Genomic DNA, 25065 nt, shown 5'->3' with positions numbered 1-25065 from the left:
GATACGGGCCCCTACGACACCAATATACGCCCGATATTGCTAGTTAAATTCAAACGGCACTTTCGAGCGCGTCTCCTTAAGGTGTCTACAACCCCTCGTACGGGATCCTATTCTGGATATTGTAAGATCGAGATCGAATTCCAAATACTTTCTACAAAGCCCTGCAACCCCTTCGCCGGATTTAAAATCGATTATACGAAGAAACCATTTGTTAAATAAAAACCTTCATTATTTTATTTCCACTAAAACACTGTCAAGAGTACTGCACGAAATTTCTGCTAAAAGTACCATTTAAGGTCCCCACTAATTGCGCCGTGCATACCAGCAGGAATTCTTCGGACATAAATGATCCAATATCGTATAATTCCAGGTCCAACAGAATTTTAAGAAAACCGCCCCTGAGCCACTCCTCCCTTAAGCACACATCCTCTTCAGCGAAGTATATTCCATTACTTCGCAAATTTCCGACATTCCCTCAAGCTTCCAGCGATCGGCCCCATCCACCGCGCAGGAACAGAGCAGGAGAAGGGTGAAAAGATATGACTCCCCTAAAAATAGAACGCCTCCCACCGCAGAAAAAGGAAGGAGGTAAAAGGAAGTCGGTCTTCGAAGGATCCCGGATAACGCGGAGTACGCGCGAAGTGTACCTTGGCGGCGCGTAAAAAAACTCATCGGGAGTCTGAAAGGAGTTCGGTTTAATTTCAAGGGACTGCTGGAAAGAGTCACAGCCGCCGCCGGGGTGAAAAGCAAACGGGGGTGGGTCCGGGGGTGGGGGAGCTCGCTGCTCGACGGACAACGGTTGTCCCGTCGCGTTCCCCCTCGTTCGCCGTGAAGCTACGGGTTAAGAGAACGAGTGACAATAACGGCGGAAAACCATAACGCCGTAACACCAATAAAACCGTACTACCGACAGCCGGGAATGAAATGAGCTGGCAGTAAAACAGCCTGGAATCCGCCGTGATGCATATAAGTTCCCATTCGTTTCAATTTACGCCGCTTGATAGAGGTGCCATTCTCTGCTAGCCCTTTGGACCACGGTGCCGAGACACTTGCCACGCGTTTTCGATGGTATCTAGGATGTTTCTGAGAATTTTTTTTAATAGCATCGATGGGGAACAGGGTAATTACTTTGAGAGCGACTGGGGAAAGTTTTTGTAGAAATTCGTTGAAGCCAGGGGGTGAGTAGAGTGTAAATAGCGAAGGAGAAATCGAAACGATGAAAAGCCCCGATCATCGTCCCATTTTCCTCCTACTTCTCACCGCTAGGCAGGCTCTAGCGTGTGCGAACAAGCCATAACTCAGGAATTCTATTGGCGAACTTGGGTTATAACCGCAAACTTCGTTTTAAAGGTCCATCGATTCTAAAAGTTCTTTGGTTAATTCCACACCTTCGTTTCCTTGGTGCCATTAACGGCCACCGCTGGCAATCACGCGCTGACACACTGTCGATAGCGAACTTCTTTTTTAACCATTCTTTAGACTTGTCATCGCGTACTGTGGGCGAGCCTCTACTTTACCTTGACATCGCTTTTTAGAAGCTCCTGCTAATTTTATCAATTGTATCCAGTTGTAGTCCAAAATATTAGAGTGACTGATTCGTAATCCGTAATCTGCACTAAGTAAACTCGAGAGCCCTCGGCCACTTATTCCCGCCGCGGTGCTGTTTTACAAGCGAGAAGCGCTCGCCCGGTCGCCGCCTAGCGGTCGCGTCCCGAACTACCATTATTTAAAAATCAGTATTTCAAAAAAATAAAAACGGTATAACCTTCCTCTCGCCAAGACGAACAAAGTGATGTAACATACTTATGCGTACAGTTCATATTTACTGAGAGAAACCGCATTTCAAAGTATGCAACTTCAATTTTATATAATAGTATAGATTTCCCAACTGAAGTGGGCATTGATTAAAGCTTATAAAACTGACGGACTTATTTTTAGGAGACAACTTTCTAGCATCTCTGTCAGTCAGCTAAAGAATCACAATTAGTCCAAGTTGGACAGCAAGAGGCGCTTCAGTGTTGGGTCAGCAGAATCTTGCTTTGAAACTTTATTCGTCTATTTCCTGTGATGGTACATCCGGCTGTGAATGTCTGCGGAACTGTAGCTTTTCCTGTTTCCTGCTGAATAGGGAGAAATGGGATTTGGGGATAAGTCGTAAGTCGACTAACGGAGAATGGGGAAACGAAGGGGGTGGTAACAGTGGCATGGGGGTGGTGCAAGTTGCAACAAAAGGTCGGGAATGAAATTATAGACCTTCACGGAGCTCATGAGATTTATCGTAATAACACGTATATATGTATACACACTATGTACCTACGTAAATCGAGACGAATTCTATCCTGTAAATTTTTCGCCAATATTCCTGAATTTTACACAGTTTTCATTTCCACGGATCTACACATCATATTCTACTATAATAAAAGTAGCTAAAAGTCAGCTAGATTTGAGATTCGAGCGGTAACTGTAATGAAAAGTAGCGTAGGTACCTATTTAATTATCTGAATGAAAGACAAGATTATGTAATTTTAATTATTGATAGGCAATAATTGATTTTAGCTCGGCAGATTTATCATGTCGACGGACTGCGAAACACGTGAAATGTTTTAAGAACCAATTTTTTTCCGAGGTACAGTTATCAACTCATCGTCACGTGAGAAATCCTGGGATGAAAGTTGAACCCCTGTTCCAGGAACACGAAGTACCCTCCTTGCTTTCTCATAAAACAGAGGGGGAGAGATCGAGCGGGTAGAATGTAAATCATAAGCGTGTCTACGTTAAGAAAAAGATACGAGCGAGAATGAAAGTGGAACAATGTTCCGCCAGTAATCTCGCAGGTCAGTGATTTAATGCCTATCGATCTCTCCTCGAACATTATCGAACTCCATTTCCCTCGACTCGAGAAGAAACAGGGAAAAACACGGAACACATCATGAATAATTATTAGAAATAATCTGCCCTGGAATCGGTCACTCTCGGTTAGTTTTAATTCAGCACAGCCGAAGAAGGATCTGAGAGATTCTGTAGGATATATCTGAGAACACTGAAGGGCTTCGCTGCTTCTGAAATCCACACAACAAGCAGAAAACACTCGCCAATATCGGCCTATCATCAAACCCCTGATGAAACAGGAGGAAAGCTTCAGTGCCAGTAAAAACATCGAATCACCACAAAAGCCTTTCCAAAAGGGTACAGTACACACCTACAAGCCTCAGACAGCATTCACTCTAAGAAGGCAAAGTCGGCGGAAGCCTGGAATATCTTATCAGGTCTATTCGTGGCAAAGAAGACCAGCACAGCCGGCAGAGAATCTGATCCTCGTCGAGAATACGTGACTGAGGGAATCGTCCACGTCCGTGGCGATACGTTCGACGATAATTCCCTCAGTGGTAGCATTAAAAGCTGCCTCGTGGGAACGGCGCGACCCGAATCCTCCGGGATATGTACATACCAATGTAACGTTTAAGAACCGTCTTCGTTGCTGCATCGTCGAGCAACTTTTCGGCGGGAAAAGTTGCTCGAAACAATGAAGAAACTACGGCGCCTTCTGTCACCCTTACCCAGCGCGCCTTTTTCTTCCTCGAGAGGGAGAGAGCAGAGGGAAGCATGCCTCGTCGCCTGGCTGGGCTGTCTGCCGCCGATAGCAAGTTTACATCCGCGCGATAGTTCGAAGGCTCGAAGTGTTCCCCTTTCTCAATCCAGTTACTTTTATTCGCGCGCCGACTACTATTCCTCGTAAGTCTTCTAACCTTTCTGCGTTTCGTCTGGCGACTTACAACTTATTGTTAGGAAGAAGGAGGGCCTCTCCCTCCGCGGAAACCTGCCTCTGCCTCGTCGCTGGGATGGTGGAGGCTGCGTCTCCTTTGGGGCCTCGATAACAATTCGGCTGATTGGATACAGAGTGGCCGTGGATCACAAAAGGTAAGGAAGACCCTGGGGCTAAAAATTTCGATTGCGAGAAAACAGAAAATGACTGGGAAATGATGTTGTTATTCTCTTCAGTATTGACTAATTTCTTGTTGAATTTATTGTATCTTAGGATTTTAAGCTTGTATTTAATATATTGTAATAGGTTTTTCATGGAAAGTCATTTATTTCTGGCTGGTCGAAGTGGAACTTCCTACCCCTTTATGGGGCTAGTTGTGATCGCATTGGGGTAAGTTGTTACTAGGATATAAGAGTTGCCTTTTAATGAAATGTTTCATTTTCTAATGGAATAAAACAGAATTTTCAGGTTCAACGAAAATCTATTATCTTTCAAAAGAAAACCAAAACAATATAATAATTATAAACATTATTTTTGGTATAAGAACAATCTACTAATCAGTCTGACATTCAACTGTTTGTAGGTACCTAGCTTTGATTAGTTATTATATTGATTCATAAATTCTCCACTACTGTTCTAATGCAGTACATATACCTTACTAAAATGTATTTGTATTTAATAAGAGACAATTTTTAATAGCCAGTAGCAAAGCTTAATTGATGTCTTTTAATAATGTGGTGTTTGAGAGTTTTAGCGCAATTATTTGCGTCGCCGAGGCGAGGCGATCAGTTGATGGAAAGAGAGTGTGTGGTGGAGAGAATGCGTGAGAGAGAGAGAATGCGTAGAGCGATGCGTGCCACGGTTGCCAGAAAAATAGTGATCGCGATTCGCGAGGAGCGTGACGAACAAACAGTCGCATGTACGGCGTGATAGACGACACATCAGTTTCCATTGTTATTCACTTTTATATTGTATTCTTTTAATAAATATCTTTTATTTTATCTTTCAATAATGATAAACCGTATCTTCAATTTCTGTTTTATTTTCTGTTAGGGCCCCGGTTTTGTCCTGGTCTTCTATAAATACAGTCCTGCCAGAGGTAGCAGGGGGGCACGTTTAGCGGCCCATACCCAGCAGGGTGTCGGGTAAGACCCCGCTGAGGGACTCTACACCTAAGTCACTATATCTCGGTTAGGCGCTATACCATTATTTCACTAAGAAATATTTTTAAACATCCTCTATATCCACAATCTGTTCATAAGATACTTCTCACAACACTCACGGCTCCCCACTAGACGTGCCCCGTATTTCGTCCTGCAACCCCAATAAGCCCCAGATGAACGCCTCTAGAGACTCGTCGGAGCAGAGAATCCCTCGAAGCGGGGCGAGCGACGACGGCGGAAAACACTCCTCTAACGACAGAAATTAATACCATCTCGAGGACACGTAGGGAGTCGTTGATTTCCAACGAGCCCGACGCACCAGCGCGGCGGATGAAGAAGGCGACAGAGAGTGAAGAGTAGGACGCGCTAGGGCACGTAGGTATTGCCCGGCGAGAGTTTGTCAAAGTAATTCGAGCTTTCTTCGGACCGCGATTCCGGTCACGTGCGTCCAAGTTCTCGTCTTTACCTCCTCGGATCCTTATTATCCTATATCCGTGACCATAATCCCCGTGCTCGCCGGATAACCCCGGCCGTCCCATGAAATCGCCCTAATAACGCCTTTACGTTTTCATCATCTTTGACGGCCCAGGGCGTACATAAACGACGGTGTCCCGGCGTCGTCGAGGATACCCAGCCAGGAGGGGGAGGGAATTAATTAGCCCGCAGGATGATGATGGCCGCGTGAACGGGACCGAGGGCGCCGCTTTCAACGGACGCGGAGGGGAAAGAAAGATACGGCAGGTCCTTGCAACTTCCGCGCTACGTGCGCGGCGATCCCAAGGAATCCAGTTAATCGTTTCCAACGCGAGGAATCTCGGTGGAAACGATATGTACTCGAAGGAAGGGGCGAGCGGAGAAAGAGAAAGAGCCGGGGCGATATATAAAATCTGCGGGAGTCAGCGGGTTTCCTTCCCCCGCTACGAATTCCCTGTAATTTAATGAATTTCACGGGGGGCGAGCTGCGGACTTAGACAACTTCGCCGCGCGGAATTTAGATCGGGAGATTTTTACGGCCCGGCCGGATGGAAGTCGAACGTCGAGTTTCCACGGGAAAATTTTCAGTCTACCCGGGGCTCTCCTCGGTAAGGGACTCGGGGCCGAGTGTGAAGTCGCCCGCGCAAGAGATTCGGGGCTTTATTCTTTCGCGACTTTCGAAAGATTTTTACGGCAGGCTCGAAGGGAAGTATCCACTTGCCACGGATAATTTCGATGTACTCCGAGCTCTCGGCGAGGCTCTCCGATACGGCCGCGCTAGCGAGACGTTAGAATGTTTCCGAGGAGAGTTCGCAGAACGGCGCGTAATAATTCGCCTGCCTCGCTCGCTTGAGGATTTTTGCGCGCCCTCTCTGCTACTGTTTATTCGAAGCGACGGCACTCGAACGCGCTGCGGTTTAACCGTGCTCGCCGCTATTACAAACAACAGGCAAAACGCGAAACCGAGCCGCGGCAATGGCAAAACGAAGATGAACGCCGAGGCTGCGTGCGAATTTTAACCACAAATTGCGACCGTAATGGTTGGCCGTTTCGGCGTGACAGGAAATTAATGCTGTACCAGACACGATGTTATTCGCATTATAATTTAAAGTAACACACTTCCTCGCCTTTCTAGCGATTATACGGGTGTCTGGCGCTGGTTCCGCCCGAGTCGTAAATTTCGAGGATTAATCAGTCGAACGTTTGTAAAAAATAGCACGTATGATTTGTATAAGTTACGCGTTTTAATCGCATGGAGGATCTAGGATCTAGAAAAATGGAAAGAACGCGGGAAAAAGCGCGACGAAAGCGAGGAGGGGTTTTGGCGCGCGCTAGGTTGCGGCTCCCGTTTAGATACCGCGGGAACAGCTCTTTGGTCGAATTTTACGAGGTAGCGCGAGGTCTTTTTCCGCACGGTGGATTACGAGGCGGCGTTCAGGTGAAAACCCTGGGCGAGACACATTTAGGGGCGTCGTACGAATATTGGCAACGAAACGTACCGTAAAACAACAGTGGGAACGTGTAAATAGGAGCGTGCACGCGGCACGTAGCATCTCGACGAATTTCTCCAAGCTGAAGCGCGCGCGATACACGGTGCCTCGTGACGATCAAACGACGCGTGAGGGAACCGAGCTGAAAATTACGAACGGGAGGAAAGAAAGCATTCCATTTTTGCCCGCATTCCCCGCCCTTTACTCTCCCGAAACTGTCGATTGAACTTCTACGCTCGTAAGGCTACCCTCGGTCTGCATCAGCGTTGCCCCGATGGGCGGTCCGAGAGCGCGAGCGTCCATCGCGTTTTCCAAAGCTCGCGCGGAAGGGGGCGCTCGGAACCAATGAAGTTGCGGGCATGTAACGGTTACATGCTGATTTCGTGTCGATTAAATTGATTCGATTTGTGGTTATAGGCTGGTTTCAAGTCGTTTGGATTTGTGGTTATGGGATATATTTATTGATGACTGGGTAATTTTTTAAACCCCTGGGGGGGGGGGGTTCTTTTTCTTCATAATTTTGTATTCATAATTATGTAAAATTGAGTTTCTAGATTTGAACTAAACAAATATACAGACAAACAAACAAACAGAGGATTGAAGCTGAATAAGAATCGTTTAATAAGAAACTTTTTGTTAATCAGAGGTGTAAGTGGCAGGGATTGTAACCCGCTCGGAGCGGGTTACTAGTAACATAAGATACTCATATAGTTTATAAAAAAAAATTAAATTTGATTTCGGACCTGCTGTTCCATAGTTACACTTTCGACCAGCTCGCGTGGGGGATCTAGAAGATTAATTAATATATTAAAATTTATGGATGTTTTCCTATTTTTTTGTATAGTCTCTTAAGACAGCGTACTAAAGGTAGGTAATAAAATTTTTCTATGAAAATTGTATATTTTTCCTGAAAAAATTCATAAAAATGGCTTACTTTTCCGGCCGTCACAGTGGTGTTCCTCCTTAAGGGGTCATGCTCAGTGAGGAGGCCGAAAAAAGGGTGGTCTTTGGAAATTTTTTACTCAAAAGTAAAAGTCTCTTTTCGACCTCCTTACAGAGCATGACCCCTTAACGTATTCTGGTCATCCGGCCGAAAAAATGAGCAATCTTTATGAATTTTTTACTCAATGAGTAACAAATATAATCGTGCAAAACTTTTTACATAATATTCATCTACTTGTGCCCTGCTCAATTTTTCGGCGAGATGACCAGAGTACCCCGTTTAATGGCTGTCTGGACTAGACTGTCTTATGCTACTAGTAACCGGCTCCGAGCGGGTTACAATCCCTGGTAAGTGGAACTGAGTTCAAGTCTATTCCGTCCAATTATATAATACTATTGTTTAATCATAAGTCAATTCCTGTTTACTGTCTCAATTCCTAAAACGTAGAACACTGGGGCTCCAAGAGTCCCAGTTACATAAGCCTACGGGTACGAGCCTACACGCACACTACTAGAGTCTCCCCCATCCGTTACATGCCCGCAACTTCATTGGTTCCGAGCGCCCCCTTCCACGCGAGCCTTCGAAAACGCGATGGATGCTCGTGCTCTCGGACCGCCCACCGGGGCAACGCTGGTCTACGTAATCCACGATAACCTGTAGTGAAACACGCGTGCAACTTAAAAGCACGCGCCGGTGCCAACGCAAAATATCGCATCAGCATTATCCGCGCGCGGCGCGGAATCACGTATCGGGAATGTTATCCGAGCTTCAATTAGCACCATCCACGATAAATTAGAAATCACGCTCTCCGAGCAAACCCTGAAGGTATGAATTATCGTTCGGTTAACGAACGGCGCCGATAATGAATTACAGACTGCGATACAGTTACTTAATCCCGCGGTCTCGCATCTAAAAACCATCGAGCTGGGGGTGTCCGAGGGAGCGAAATTATCGCGGAGATGTGAAATCGTTGCGACGCGTTCTCCCCGCGGGGTAGAAGGAAGTTTTTTTCGATAGCTCGCCGCGCGAATCGTTCCGCGATAACGAACGAAGCGAGGCCAGCTTTTTTCGAATGGCGTCGCGAATCGCGTTATTTGGCCAGGCAGTCGGGCATGTTAGGCGGGCGAAACGTTTGAACGGGATCGATAACACGCGTGACTGTCTCGTTTTTCCTCGTTAACGCGCGCGAGCGCGCATGAAAACGAAAGGGACGTTTCGTACCAAAAAAAAAAAGGGTGGGAAAAAGGCAGGGCGCTAAGCCACCGTTTGGGAGCGCGCGGAAAATTGAAAAATACGAGATATCGCTGGGAGCTTCGCTGCATTTTTCGAGAGGTTACCCGAACCGCCAGCGAATCTCACGGCGATTTATGTGAAGCAGAGAAACTTCGCGGGGCTGTGGGTAGCGAGATCGATACATTTTCTCCTTCGTTTTTCAGGCTCGATGTTCAATGTCTCAGCAATTAGGGGAGACCGGGTATGGTTGTCACACGGGTAGGTTGTCACAACCGCTATATCAAAGAAACTGTAAACAATAGGAATGTACTAACAATCCATGGCGATGCGTAGGGGGAGAGCGGGGACAAACGTAACGGCGTCGTGAAAGTAACAGGCCTTCTCCCGCCTTCCACAAAAGTTTTCAAAACGTTCTTTTGCTTCGCGGAGTTACGCTGAGCAATACGACGATTCGTATACCGTGGGCAAGCTGATTACGTTATTTCGATCATTCAGGTAAGTGTCTCCTCTGTTGGTTGTTTTTTGATAATATTCATAGTGAAACTATACTGCCCTCTTTAGTTAAAATATCCTATCTAACATTTTGAAACAATGGAGAAAATTTAAGTTTTATCATTTCCTTTGTACCGTCCTTATTTTCCTTCATTCGAATTAAAACATGTTGCCATTATTTCGTAACAGCCAAATATAATTTTGTGTAATAGGTGTACCGGTAGGTGATGTATTAATGATGTACCAATTAATTAATTGTTTTATATACGATATTATAACCATTTAAAAATGAGTTAGGTTAAATACATTATACTGTTTATAAATCTTTACGAAGCACGTAGAGTTTTCTAACTTTACTTAAAAGGTAAAAGACGTGTGGAACTTCAAATATTTCAACATATCTAAAAAAATGAAAAAATGAAAAAATGCTAGATAGGACAGTTCAACTAAGGAGGGCAGTATAGACATTGATCCAATTATTTGTTAGAGCGTTCTTAGATAATGTCTTTATAAGTTCCTGTATTTGATTTCAATAAGTCTTGTATAGTTTGCACGTTATAACAGTTCTATTCTGAAAAACATGGCTGGGGACAAAAGTAACAGGTTTCTATAAGTTTAAAGATGCCTCGTTATATCCCAAAAGAGTTGACTCCAATATTAACAATAGTTTTTTTAAAAAAAAATCATAAATACTAGTTACTTTTGGGGCCGTACACGAGATTCCATATTAAATCAAATACACAGTGTCAAAGAAATGTTTGAAGCTGGTTATGCTTTTTATCGTTAGGTACCTACTTAAAATATGTTTATTTAAATGTTTGTTTCTATCGTCTCTGATAACAAATAATCCTATTTCGCTTTGGAAGAAGTGTTTTTACTTAATTCTCCTCAAAATAATTAGTATTACTTTCGTCCCCATGGTATGTTACTTTCGTCCTACCCCTGCAGGACAATTGCCATAACTGTTTGACTACTTATCATGGAAGGCTGAATTTGTGGTCAAAGGATAAACCAAGAAACACACTATCTTAAGGCATAATTTTCGTTTTTATACCTGTAAGAGGTAATTGGCAGCTAGGCCAAATTTAAAAAGTGTTACGTGTGTCCCCGCTCTCCCCTAAACATATCGCCGCCTCCTCCCCCGTCATACAAGTCGTTGAGGAGTCGCACGTAGACACATTGTGTCATTGTTTTTTTTTCGTGTGCTCGAACTAAATTACGCCGTATTTTCTGTCAAGTAAGTATAGGTTGTTTCTTATTATTGACTATAACATCGTTGCATTATTCTTGTAGTTTAAAGTTCTTTCTAACTTACTGTAATGATTTTCTTGCATTTTTAAAACTTTTTAATACACGAATAGAGAGATGAATTTTTTAACGGTTTGGGACAAGTCGTCGCAGAACATTTGAGGTTAGGTATTTGCCGCATGTGACAACTAATCCCAGTGTAACTTGCTGTATCTATCATGTGACATTAATTTCCCGTTTGTTTGGCAACAGTTCTCAATAATAGTGCCGCGAACTTATAAGAAGAAGACGTCCAGAGGTGAGGTGCCCCCGGAATTAATGTTACGTGCAGCAAGAGAGGTTATAAAGGGCAATTACACAGTAAGAGTGATTGCAAAGGATTATAATATAAATCACCGCACTCTAGCGCGATACTGTGAGAAATACAATGAAAAATTATATTACTTTCTTAATTGAATCGACTTTTTATTCATAAACTTAGCTATCCAGACACTGTGACAACCAACCCGACCTCGGGGTATGTTGCCACAAAATAGTTGCAGCAAATAATGTGAATTAGCTCCTAATCTGGTTGACAAAATCCACAGGACTAATTTTTTTTATAAAGCCGGACGTATGTAGTTTATATTAAACTAAGTTAGAAACTTCCCTGCAGCCATAACCTACAAAAAAAATCAGAATAAGAAAATGCGACGACCATACCCGGTCTCCCCTATCCACAGGTCCGGCGGCGTAGATTTTCATTCGAAAATGAGCACCGTTATTTCTTCTCGCATCCCGTAGACTCGTGTCCCCGAAGCCGCCGTTTTGAATCGCGCCGCGTTGAATTACGAATGCTGGGGGGTCCTTCCTACTCTATTCGGTTACCGAGCTTGCATATTGCGCACTGCATATTACATGCTGCGCATTACAGCGAAGACGTCTCGCCGCGTTGCAAAGAATTCGTTCTGATCCCCGGTTGCTTATGAAACCCGCCGTCGTACCGAGATTTCCTCTCATTTCCGTTCTCCTTCTTGCTTTCGTAATTCAACCGTGGAATTAAAGTCGCCGCGCGAGCCGCTCTGGATCCTTGTTTCGCACGCGTTACACGCGAACACTTCCGTGCGGCTAGCAACGACCATTTTACATTCCGAGCGACGCAAGATCGCATCGGAGTGATCCCCGAGCTTTTCAAGTCGTAACGAGCTCTTTCTTTAGGAGACGGAGGTCTCTATTATTGCATAAAGAACGCGCGCCAGATGGCGCCAGAGGTCTTGATGGAACTTAATAAAGATCGGGAACCAAACTGGTGGCTGGGATCTCTTCCGTTCGATTTGCTCCGGAATACTTAAGCAGTCTAGGAAAAGATGGGCGAACGGTGGCAGATGACGATATCTATCGATCTGTCTAATCACAGGAAGCGGGCCGCATGTCATGGGAACGTCTGCTGTCGCTGTAGCGTCGAGACGGAGTCCTTCCGCCCGGAGGACTATAAGCGCGTCCATCCGCGCGGAAACTCACGCTTCCACGGGAGACATTCGCGGGAATCATACGAACGTTGCTATGGGTATTGCGCACGAATGTCGAGGAACTGATGCACGGTGTAAGTCGACAAAGAGCAGACCCATACCTACGTAGGTGGATGCTGCTGAATGTTTACGCGACGCAGACCTCCTGCACCGTTGTATCGAACAAAGGAATTGGAATGCGTGATATTTTACGAATTCTAGCTAGCTGCTATTCGGCGCAGTAATTTTTCATGCCCTTCGTTGAAGAGAAGGAAACCGTTGTTCATTGCAATGATTTAATTAATGTAGGCACAGATTAAATATCGAAGTTCTGAGAAACAGAAAGGAATCGTACTTCTAAATTCTGAGCCGCGAGTATTGTCGACTAATTTGACAGGTAAAAGTTCCTTGAGAGGGGAGGCCTACTTAGAAATTTTCGAAAAATCCATTTTTCGATTTTTATATTTTTTCGAAGTACAACATCTTGAGAAAAATATTCCCTGAAAGTGTCATGTTAATCCGACCAAAATTGACAAAGTTATATATGCGCGTGTAAGTAGGTTTACTTTGTAGGTTAACTTTAAACGCGTTTTCCTCAAAACCATGTTTTCAAAGTCGGTGACACACGTAACTAAAAAATTAATGAAGCACTATCGGGAGCTCTACCTTTCTTTTTGCCTAGATTTTTTTACACTCGAAAAACGAGCGATTTTTTGCCAAATATCGATGCGTCAACTTTGCAGCCGCCATTTTGTCTGAAAATGATTTTTCCAAAATCGAGCCCGATAGCGCCTAGATAATTTCATATATTATCTAAGAAATTTCGAATTTTCAATTTTGGACGATCCTGCACCGAACTACGGTTGTCACCGCAAAGCGCCTAAAAAAAGGATATCTCTGGCATCCCCTATAACTCACAAACCTTTCAATACTTTTTGCCACAAAAATACCGCAATATCCGTAAGACGTACTCTTTCCAACAGACTAATCTTTCATTATAAAAGTTTATCGATTTTTCTAGAAGAAATTCCCAAAGAAGCATGTTGTTTTGCCGGTTCTAGGTAGGCCTCCCCCCTAAGCACAGCTATTAAAAGTAGTCATTTCAATTCCACTGATTCCAGCGTAAAAACGAAGTCGAGGAATAAGGAAGTACACTTGACCTCTGACTTTAAGGTGTCCGTCCTTCAGAAGTGGTGGAAATAAATCGGCTAAAATGACTCGTTTGCCCGTGGAATCTTACTAACAGCGTATACAGTGATCGATTAGCTACGGAATAGAGGACGAGCATCCTCCAAGAAGTAATGGGTTACAAAAAGCATTCGCGGCATGTACTACCCATCTATGGATCACCTTACGCTTCAAGTAACCCTGGCCAACTACTAAGAAATCGCGCTGTCAAGAAATAATCAGGGTAACTGGTGAGATCCAGTGGCTCGTGATTGTTCACGAAATCTATTGCCTTCAGGCCACCCCATACAACGGCTCACTGCACTCCATTCCAAACTGCTGGAGCGGTCTCTACCGCTTGCACAAAGGGATGATGCCCCCTTTATCTTTTTCCTAGCTCTACTTTATTGCGTTCGACGCACAACTTTCCCATCGATCTCGAGGGCCTCCCATTAGCCACGACTTTGCCCCGCGGTATCAGCGTAATCAGTGATCCCAGCCAGAAATCCACGCCAGGTTCCGCGCATCGCGGAGGCCTGAGACTGGCAACGCGATGCCTCGAGTGGGGCTCGAGTGGCTCGTGAGGGCTTCAAAGGGGGACGAAGAACGCTGATGCAACCGCTATTTATCTCCAACCACCCTCGGGCATTATCATTTCAAATTGCCGAGCGGTTCGGGCCTGCGTGAGGCAGTTTCGAGTTGGTTGGAAGCCGACGAGAGGACTCGTGACCATAATCTGAACACCCTTTCGCGGTAGACCGACTGAACCCTCGTTTTTTACTATCTCAGCATCGAACGTCCATTCCAATAGCTGCGATATTAACTTCGCCCGAGGAATGCGCGTTCTGCTCCACGCTGTTCCCCACCGATCGACGGCGGAGAGCCTGCAGCAGCGACGGCGACAATCTTCGTACAGCGCGTGTGCTCGAAGTATTTAGTGGAGGCACTTCGCACCTCGGTCGGGGGAGGGCCGTTTTAGCGACGTTCTCGCGTAATTACGAGGCGGTTCCCGTCAATAACGACGATAACAGTCGACGAGGTTCGATCGAAGGCGCGCACGCTTACACGATAATGCGGGCGATTAGGCGCAGACTGAAGCGACCTGGCGTCCTAGAGCCTCCAGGGACCGGGCTGAGTATCGCGGGGGTCTGTCTCTGCCTGCACTCAAGCGGGGTTAAGAATCTGCGGGGGCAGGGACTAAAGTCACGGTTATTTCCGTGTACTCCTATTGGCGGAACACGCCCGATCGAACTTCGGCATCCGAATTCTCGGTCATCGTCCGCCGAACAATTACCATCGCCCAAGCAATTCACGTAGCCAAAGAAGTACGTATATACGTGTATTTGTTTTGCAACACGCTGGCAAACGCCGGCTGGCTGAATAATTCATAAAGGGTGCGCGGAGGGACGTGCAGAAAAGGGCGGGATGGCAAGTGGCCCGTTGGACGCCTTTGGCGACACGCGCGAGCGCGAGCGTCGCGGTGCGCCGTCGATCACCCTGATTGACGGTTCGAGCCACCAGCGAATAACAATTTGCTCGAAATGACTGACAGCCGTACTCGTCCGACACGGCTGATAATGAATCGGGACAAACACCAGCGCGGCTGCTCGCCTTTGTCCTCTTTTACCCTCTAACGATCCTCCCTCGCTCATTTCGACCGGCTGCAAGCTGATATAACTCGTATCATGCTACGGTATATCGTGCTTGTCGTTCGCCCGTGCTCCATGTGCCTTTGAAATCCACAGGGAAGGATGATCTCGAAAATTACCAACCGGGAATATTCACCCCAGAGAGCGAATTAAAGATTACGGTTAATGTTCTGTATTTTTCGAAACCCTGCGGGAAATCTACGCACAGTAATTCGCGAATTGTAGGTATTAGTCCAGTGAAATTAGGATCTGTCCGCCGGAATAATTCCCAGCAAGCTAAATTTTGGTGTGGGCCTTTATTTCGGCGTTTAAACAATATGTCAGAAGGCCCCATCCATCGATGTGGCCACCGCTAAAAATTGTACAGAGGGTCAAAGGTAGATAACACGGTTTTTCCCGAATATCTGATTAGATATCAGTTTTACGCCGAAAATAGTTATTGCGAAATTTGTAGCTTAGGAAATTCTGTACAAAAATGGTTCTACGAGTTTTTTTCGCAGGAGTAACCATTTTCTTGTATGAAGGCTTAGAAAGTTTCAACCCTCATACTTTTGACAAGGGAAGATCCTGAACCCGGAAATTCAAAAATTTATGAAACTTTGTGAATATATAGGCGATATCCTGCTGAGTACTACAAAGTAATTTTGTTTGCTGTCCAAATTCACGCGAAGAGGGTGAAATTGACCCCTGGAAATTTTCGGATTTTGTATTATTATTCGCGAACTGTAACAACTGAAGGAACTGTAAGTTGCCAAATGATAATCCTAATTAAAAGAAGTAACTTTTTCCTGAAAACTTTTTTCTACATTTTTTATAAATTTTCTTTCTATAAATTTTTTAATTTTCCGGTTCGGGATCTTCTCTTGTAAAAAGTATAAGGGTTGAAACTTTGCAAGCCTTCGTACAAGAAAATGGTTACTCCTACGAAAAAAACTCGTAGAACCTTTTTTGTACAGAATTTCCTAAGCTACAAATTTCGCAATAACTATTTTTGTCGTAAAACTGATATCTAACGAGATATTCGCGAAGAACTTTTTTTCTACCTTTGACTCTCTGATTTCGGGAATTTTCGCGATTCTCGACCTTATTCTGCGATCTTTAAACGTTTGTGGCTCAGAGCAACGTTACTCGATTTTCATGAAATTTTAGGCACGTATACAACTTACTTCAATCTACAAACGGGTTTTTTGAATTTTCCTTACAGGCTCACAAAAAAAGTTGAAAAACGACCTTTTCTATTTTTCTTTGCTACTCCGACCAAGTGCATTTTTTCGAAAGAACGAATCGCGCCACTTAGCAAACTAATCCTCCTAGCTTCTCAAAAAAACTCAAGTTGTTTGGACCAATTCTAAAAAAGTTATGCGATTTTAAAAAGTGTCCGAATATTAATGCGAGGCACTGTAGTCCATTCAAAGTCAGTCGAAAATAAGACAGAATAAATTAAATAATTCGCTGGAGCGTACGTATTTCGTCAATGAATCTCTGTTGATTAACAGTTCGATATGCCAGAAAAGAATTGCCAAACGCGCGTGGGCTTCTTTCTGTAATTTTCAGGAATAAGCATGGTATACTGTTTCGTACAAGCCTCCCCTATGTAACTTGCACGCTACATGCAAGTATTCCGCTACTATCAAGCTGTTTTACGAAACGACACATTGAATTCGCAACACAACTATTTCAATAGATAATCCTCCAACCATTTCGATCAACCAGTTTCAATTCATCCCTCGTTCCCCCTCTTTTTTATTCAACAAATTGCAGCCACGCGACAACTATCCCCGTCCCTCAGCTGTTGCAATTAACAGAATCGCTTTTCAGAGGCGCCTGAAAGGCCCCGGCGTCAAGAGACTTATCTCTCTGGAATTTATTAGACTGATGAATTACACGCGTTCCCCCCTCCCTCCGTTTCTCTTTCCCTCTTTGTCCCTCGCGTGGTAACCAGTGAAACGCGGACGAATTCTCGGATGCTCTCCTTATTCGTGCAACGCGCGGATTACGACGGCAAAGTCGCGCGAGACAAAGGTATTCCGCGTTGCGGAAGACTGCTGCAGCGTTCAGTTGTTTGTTTGATTGCGTTTCAATGTACAAAGCCGACGGCGCGTTCCCTTCCGCCTAAGGAAAAGCGTACCTCCTGCTACTGCAGCTCGGTTTCAAGTTTTAAGTAGCGCGAGACACGCGTATCCGCCTTTTATCCCAAGTTAAACGCGAGCGTCAGCTTGGTATCTTTCCGCCACCGAAGTTCTCCTACTGCCTTCGCTCGTTTCCCTATTCTACCTCCTTGCGCCGCGCTGATTCGCATCGATCAGGCGCCGCGCAGCTGGATCGAGGCACAAGATATTTCATCAGGAATCTTTAATTGCACGGGGTGCTTGGTTCGCGTAGTCGCGGCCGAAGAATAAGATCCCTGGCGCGACCTTTGCCGCGGCTGGTCCAAGGGATGGAGGGATCGATCTTCCCGTCGACGTTCGCCGAAAATTTCCAGGACGAACGAAGACGTTCCACGCGAAACTCGTTCGAACTTTCCCCTCGCGAGGTGAAACAAATTTCCTTCGCGAATCTCGATTTTCACGCTCCGGCCGCGCGACGAACGGAACAGAAATACGGGCAAACTTCCTCGAGAGCTAGATTTTTCCGAAGGGCGTGTACTTTCTCGGGCATGCGATAAAAATTCCGCTGTTGACAAAGGGAAGATCTATCGGCGGTTTGTTAAGGTGTCCTCTGGATCCTCGGGGAAATACGCGGGCAAATCGTCCGCAGTGAAATTTGAGGGTGTTAAAAATCTGAAGCCCAGCAATTTATTAGGGAGGCAAGTGCGGGACGAGTGAAATACAAGACTGTGATCACATTAGCGAGCAAGTTGGCGTCGGTTTATGCGGCATGAAAAGTGGTAAGAGATTACAGATAATGCTTCTTAAGTACCTACTTCGGGTAGAACGTTCGCGGGCTGGACTTTTTTAAACGCAAATGCCACATCCTAAATATTAACCTGCTTTAACGTAATGCCTTCGAGGCGAAGATACACTCGTCACGGAAAATTGCGTGTACTTTAGCAAGTGCCTGGGTGCTTATTCGAGTAGTCGCGAAAGAGGGACCCAAAAATAGCCTCTTTTTGGTCCCACGATTTTGCAACTAAATTTTATGATGAGATATAAATCACGAAATTTTTAAGTTCAGGTGACAATTAGTTTCTGAGATATGTCAGTCCGATAATTTAAACAATTATTTGCAGGGGCTTTTCTGACTGCTAACAACGAATTTGAACTTAGATTTTCTAAATTAACGAAAAAAAAATAAAAATCTAGATATATAAGTGACTGCGTAGTGGGTGTTTTTTTTTTAATTTCGTCCACCATATTGAGTCGGCCATTGGGAGTTTTTCTGACTGCTAAAAATGAATTTGAACTTAGATTTTCAAAATTCACAATGGCCGATTTAATACGGCGGACAATATATTAAAAAAAAAACACCCACTACACAGACATTTATATTTCTTTTTTCGTGAATTGTGAAAATCTAAGGTCAAATTGGTTGTTTGCAGTCAGCAAAACTCACAATGGCCGATTTAATACGGTGGACGATATATTTAAAAAAAAACACCCACTACGCAGATATTTATATTTCTTGATTTTATTTTTTTCGTGAATTTTGAAAATCTGAGTTTAAATTCGCTGTTAGCAGTCAGCAACACCCCTGGAAATAATTTTTTAAATTATCAGACTGACATAGAAGTTCGTACATCCAAGCGTATGGGTTGACGCGTTAACGAATTTTCACTTCTTCCACCTCCCATATCTCAGAATCTAATTGTCACCTCATCTCGAAAATTTGTTGCGATTGATGTCTCATCATAAGGTATCATTTGGCACGAAATTCGGTTGCAAAATCGTGGGACCAAAGAGAGGCTAAAAAAAGCAGGTCCGCCCTTATTTTCGGGGAAATTTTTTTCACGAAAATTACACACTCGATCGGCAAGCTCGTCGAATCGTAAAGTTGCATGGGCCCTTCAAAGAGATATAAAGGGGAAAGACGAGCGGGGAAGTCGATGCTAGGAAACGGAGAAAAATTTACTTCCTTCGTTCCGGCCGAGTACAGGGTGCAGCTTTAGAGCCCCTATAAATATTTGCACGCCGGGAAATATTCGAAAACACCGTAACGATCGCAATGTTTCGGTAAATTTCACGGGGTAGTATTCGCGGCACGGCGGGCAACTAGGTCGATCAGCCGGGATTAATAAAAATAAATCTGAGATTACTGTGCCGACATCTCGCTCTATCTAGATTGATTTCCGTCGCGGTTATCTGTTTGCCATTCCGCAGTTTCAGTCAATAACGAATCAGTTTTTTTTTCCCTCCTCTTTTTTCACCAGAAACAAATGGACGCTTTTAGTCACCGCGATGCTCGTTCCGCCCCGCGGACGAAATTTGCCCGAAAAATAGGGAGGAATTGATAGCGTCCGGTAAGGAATGAATGGTCGTGTCAACGACTTCGATGAAACTGGAAATGCAACGTCGACAAATGCGATTCGCAACTTTTGAAATTTATCACAAACAGGAATTGTCCGAGCCCACAAAGATCTGACAAGACAAGGGAAGATCCCGAAGCCGGAAATTCAAAAAATTCTGAAACTTTGTGAATATGTAGAGAATTTCCTCCCGATTACAACGCAATTTTTGTTTGCCGCCCAAATTCACTCCAAGGGGGTGAAATTAACCCCTGAAAATCCGGTTATTTTCCGATTTTCTGTTATAACTCGTGAACTGTAAAATAATTTTCTCGCCACATGCTAGATCTAATTAAAAGAAGTAACTTTTGTCTTGAAACTTTTTCTCTATCTCTTACATTTCGCGAGTTATAACACAAAATCGGAAAGTAGCCGAATTTTCGAGGGTTAATTTCACCCCCCTCGAGTGAATTTAGGCAGCAAACAAAAATTGCGTCGTAGTCAGGAAGAAATCCCCTACATATTCACAAAGTTTCAGAATTTTTTGAATTTTCCAGCTCGGGATCATCCCTTACGGGACTCACTCGTGAATTTGCATCCTTTTCTTCGTGCTGCGAATTTCCCCAACTGGTGAATTATGCCGATATCGTTAGCACGTCCGCGGCGAAACGTTCAATAATCGAATACCAAACACTTTTCATCCCCGAACGATAGCAGATCGTTTCGCATAGCGCGCATTAACGAGAGCGGCGTGGAGATTCCTCCAGCAGTTTGCAGCCAAGTTTGTTATCTTTCCGGCCGGCCCGTAAACAAGGGGAAATTTATGCGCGGCGATAGAAGAACGGGAACAACGGAGACGGTGCCAGAAAATGAACGACTGGCCGACGAATCGTGGCGAGGAAAACGCTCGGGGAAGTGAAATTAAGCGGGCAGGCGCCAGTGCATATTTCATCAGACGCAGTAATCTTGTTTATTGCTAGCTGCACTCTTAAGTAATTGAATGTAAACAGTGCAATTTCCCCGGGTGCGTTTGTCCGCCCGATTTCCCTAGAATAACGATCGATCCCTCCCCCATCCCCCTCGTACAAGTGTCGGGCTAAACGAATCTCTCGGAGGAACGGGACCGAAAAAAAGGGGGACAAACGAAACGAAAAAGGAAGGAACGAAACCGGCAAACGCGGCACAGACGGCGGAAAAGCAGCTGGAAAACGGACTCTTGAAAACGCCACGCGTTTTCATTCATTTGCTACCAAAAGCGAATCGACAGCGGCTCTCTCGACAAAGAGTCTGTTGTCGGGGGAGGATAGAGGCGAGGGAGGGGGAACAAAAACGGGGGTAGAAGGGAACAATAACGCGTTTTGATTCACTTTCACGGGTTCACGGGGGTGCTTTTTCAGGTCGCAGATTTTTTTAGGGTCGACGGGGAAATCCACCGTCCATCCATGCATATCGTTTTTTATTTGCCCAGCACGAGAGGGCCGTTAATGCGCGCGTTAACGCCCCGCGATCCGCGTTGGCTTTTTTCTTCTCTCCCTCTTCGCTTCGTTTTTTTTTTTTTACAATCCCCCTTTTCTTCACCTCTCCCCTTTCTCCTTCACCGCCGGTGCACGCTTTCGCGTAGATTACGAGGAGAGGGTTGGTTCGCCGTAAAATCTGCCGACGCGTGTAAAAACGACCCCCCGTTAGCCACCCCCCCGCCCAAGCTGTTCCTGCTTTTATTTTCCTTGTAACTGTTTGCTGTAAACCGACGCGCCGCGGAAAAGTCTCCTCGGGACGAGCACCTTACCGTCCATTCGAAGACCTAACGTCTGTGCTCCGGCTATACTTTTAACGTTCTTAGGACGTCGCTGGGTGCTTGGGTTCCTTTTGTTTCGGGGATTAACGTGCCTTAATCCGAGTTACGGGTTGATGGGTTATTAGGGGATTAATTGTATCTCCGGGTTCATCAATTGTCAATCTGCCGTGTCGATGTTCTGGACACCTGATGGCTGTGATTGATGATTGATAGTTTGAGGACAGAAGTTGCCTCTGCTTGCTTCGGAACCTGTCTTTTATCCCTCCTAACTTTACAGCTAAGTTTATCAATAGCGGGCTCCTAGCCACGGACACTTGAGTTTTATAAATCTCGAGTGTCGCCAGTTGAAGGATCAAGGGCACTCCCACTCCGTTGAAATAGATTAACCAAAGTTTCTTTTTTTTTTTTTCTGTAACTTTATCAAGTAATTTAGAAGCAAGCGCGAGAAAAAAGACTACCCCCTAAGAAGTTTCACTCGCAAGCCGGTCCGAACTTTCCCGGCCCGTTATGGCAGTTTCCCAGCTCGCGTTCCTCCGACGAAAAAAATTAACCCCATTTCGCGGGTACCCCCGGCAAGTTCACCGCGCACAATGCGAGCAATTCCCTGGAAGATCGGGACGCGTCGCGAACAAACAAGCTGGAACTATGACTATCATTTTTTAAGGGCCAATAAAACAAGCAACACCTCCGCAATTACTCTGCCCGAGCAGCTCGCTCGAGCGGCGGTGGTTGCGACGCAATTTCCCTAAACCGTGCAACAGTCGCAAAATATCCGCGCGAAAGTTCGCCGGTAAATCACGTCGAACAAAACCAGCCGCGAATGGGTCGGCTCTTACTAAGCCAGCCGAGTAAGACGCGCCTACAGATCCCAGCCGAGAGCTGGCGACGCGTCTCGCCAGCTGAACGTACGAGGTACTAAAGGGACTTCATCCGTGCTGGATCGAGAGTCGATCTGTCGCGAGGGAAAAGAACTAGCCCACTGGTCCCTTTAGCCGCGTAAGCCAGGGATCAGGGTCTCGAAGAAGATACGCAAAAACTCACCGTTCACGGCGACGATGACGCCCAGCAGGCAGAGCAGCAAGCGTCGCGACAGGCACATCTTCTCCGGGATCGTGCAGATAGAGAGGGACGAAGACAGAGAGAGAGAGAGAGCACAGAAAAAAAGGGAGCACGCGCGAGAGGTGATGCTCACTTGTCCCTGTCGGACATCGTTTTCTTTTATCTCGCTGGGGAAAGGCTTCTCTCTGGAGGTATCTCTAGCGATCAGTCTACCAGTGGCGCAGGAACGTGGACCCCGACGGTGACACTTGTTATCATCCTGGAGGAACACCGGGATCCCCAGCGGCTTTCCTCGATCCTGCAGGTCTCGGGACAGGACCGAAGCGGCCCTGGCCTGCCACCAGAGACGCGGCGACGGACGACAGCTAATTAGTGCGACTTAGGTTGATTGAGACACCGCACCGATCGAAGAGGGGCTCGATTGAAATCCGATTCTTTCCTCCCAGCTCTGTCTGCCGGCTACTCCTGCCGGGTTCCGCCTCTGTGAACTGGCCCTTCCGCCCTTCTCTCGGTGAGGAACGATCCACCGCGCCTCTTTGTCCGCCGTCTTCCAGCCCTGGGATATAATATCTCCACTCCTGCGGATCCTCGATCTGCTTGTTTGTTCTTGATGACGTCAGCTAGCCAGAAGCTGCCCCGCGGCCCTTTGCTTCCCCCTAAGAACCGGGATCAGACCGGATCCCCCCCTTTCTATCGCTTTCTATCCCCTTTCTATCCCTACCACTCGAGGATTCCTTGGAAACCCCTGGGGATCTTTTAATGTGATTACTTTCTCCGCCAGGCTGTCTGATGTTCGTCGAATTTTAACGATCAAAGGAGCCAGTGGAAGACGAAGAGTCCCGGGGAGCGGGCTGGCTCCAGAGGTATGCTTCTCGGTCCACGCATCACGGGACACTGGGCGAGGGTCCCTTTATCCGTCACCGCCGAGGGACGAATGAGACTTCCAAATCTGACGGGTTCGATCGATCCTCTGTCCCCGGAGAGCAGTCTGCAGGTGGTCGTCGGCTATTTGTCCAACGATTATTCCGTGCGACCTGGCGAACGATCCCGCCGTGAAACACCCGGGATGCAAGGAGGCAGAGTCGAAAAGTGGCGCGCTGAGGGATTCGCGACGCCCGAACACGTCTAACGGCCACGCCACGAGACGCTTCCGGCCACGGCGAACTCGCGGCGCTCACTGAGTCTCTCGAGGCGCTCCTCGAGGGTGACGAGCACGTTTCTCACCCCCACCAGCACGGGGGTAGCCGCCACACGACAGGTCCGCGCGCTGATCGGCTGGACATGCGCCCTGGATCCCGGCTAGCAAAGCGCGTCTCGCCGATGGAAGCGTCGCGACGCTTTTCGAGGAGCGAACTGACTGAGCAACGGTCAAGGCGGCCGATGGTGGGGTGGAATAGGGTAAGGGTAAGAGAGAGAGAGCAGGTATAGCGCAGCTACCAGCCACACACCAACACACGCCGGACTTGCGGCAAAAGTTATGACCTCAAAGGGGTCGTTAACGAGCGTTCGCCGAATTAGTATAACGGCCACTCCTCTCCCTCGATCTCACCCCCGCCTTTAGTTCCCTGTTCCCTGGGCCTGGCTACTTTTCCATGGCTCCTGCTCGGATCATTTTCGAACGTGGCGAAGGGGTGGAAACTTGGGGACGCTGTTGCTCGACGTTTAGGTACGAAGATCTGAATGCCGGTGCTTTTGGTGGCTTCGGGGGGGTTGGAATGAAGCTCGCACACAAGTGTGATGTTCCGCAGGTGCTCTGTAAGGTGGATGTTAAATTTTTTGGTATCGCTAGGTATTCTAAGTGACAGGAGGGTGAAACGTTTACGAGGAACCTAAGAATACCTACCCTGGATAAACCCTTTTGCTAGGCCAGTGAGGAATGAAAAAGTTATGCGGGAGACCACTTCGAATGCGAGGTCGCGAATAATTTAATTCAGTAATTATTCAGTGGATACTCTATGCTCCGGGTTTACATTAGCACTCGCGTCGGAGTTGATACAATTTTAGCATTGGTAACGACGCGATATCGTTTCCACATTGCCGTATTTCTCATCGAATGAGGAAATTACAGGAGGAAAGTAACGCTACCCTGTATTCGAACATCAATATCAGGGTATCGAGTAATCTCGACGTGATACGTCGAACGCGACGACACTCGACACCTCGGAGGTTTTCGTTAGCGTAAAAAAAGAATCCCTCCGCAGACATCGATACTCGTAGCCATTGTTAATTAATCTTTGTAAAGCGATCACGTATCGGGAGCAACGCAACCTACCCGTATGCTAACGAGCTGCGCGTCACACACGCGCTACGATAATTAATAATTAATTTCTCTGTATCAAAGCAATTCCGCCACCCCTACTACCTCAGGAGAGCTAAATAATTATCCGATACTCGCGTCGGTGCGACCAATAATCAACAACGCGTCTTACAATTAGTCATAGCTCATTTGACAAAGCAACGCGGTTCGTTGCGATTCCAAGGGGTTTCGTACAGTCGAGCTGGATTCGAGTGGAATCCGCGAGATTCACTTTCAGGGTGATTCGAGTTATAAACAGCGTAGCGGCATCTAGAATCTACCCACCAAGTGTCCTAAAATCGTACAATATTTTAATTCCTACATCCAGTTGAAGAGGGGACAAAATACAAAAGAAGACAGAATAC

The 25065-nt window shown here is 46.1% G+C and overlaps 1 protein-coding gene across 3 annotated transcripts in view; it reads right to left on the bottom strand.

Moving 5' to 3' along the window:
* The window catches only part of Carpa (Carbonic anhydrase-related protein A), a 236133-nt gene extending 212560 nt beyond the window's left edge, over positions 1-23573 (bottom strand). For all 3 annotated transcript variants that reach the window (XM_076813867.1, XM_076813868.1, XM_076813869.1), the window contains exon 1: positions 22387-23573. In XM_076813867.1, the coding sequence (XP_076669982.1) occupies positions 22387-22444 (58 nt within the window). In that variant the 5' untranslated portion in view covers positions 22445-23573. The remainder of the gene's footprint in view (positions 1-22386) is intronic.
* Between the last annotated feature and the right edge of the window lie 1492 nt (positions 23574-25065).

The sequence above is a fragment of the Andrena cerasifolii genome, chromosome 6, assembly GCF_050908995.1.
Source record: "Andrena cerasifolii isolate SP2316 chromosome 6, iyAndCera1_principal, whole genome shotgun sequence".
Lineage (NCBI taxonomy): Eukaryota > Metazoa > Arthropoda > Insecta > Hymenoptera > Andrenidae > Andrena > Andrena cerasifolii.
The sequence above is the reverse complement of the archived record's forward strand: the minus strand, read 5'-3'. Positions and strand labels throughout refer to the sequence as shown.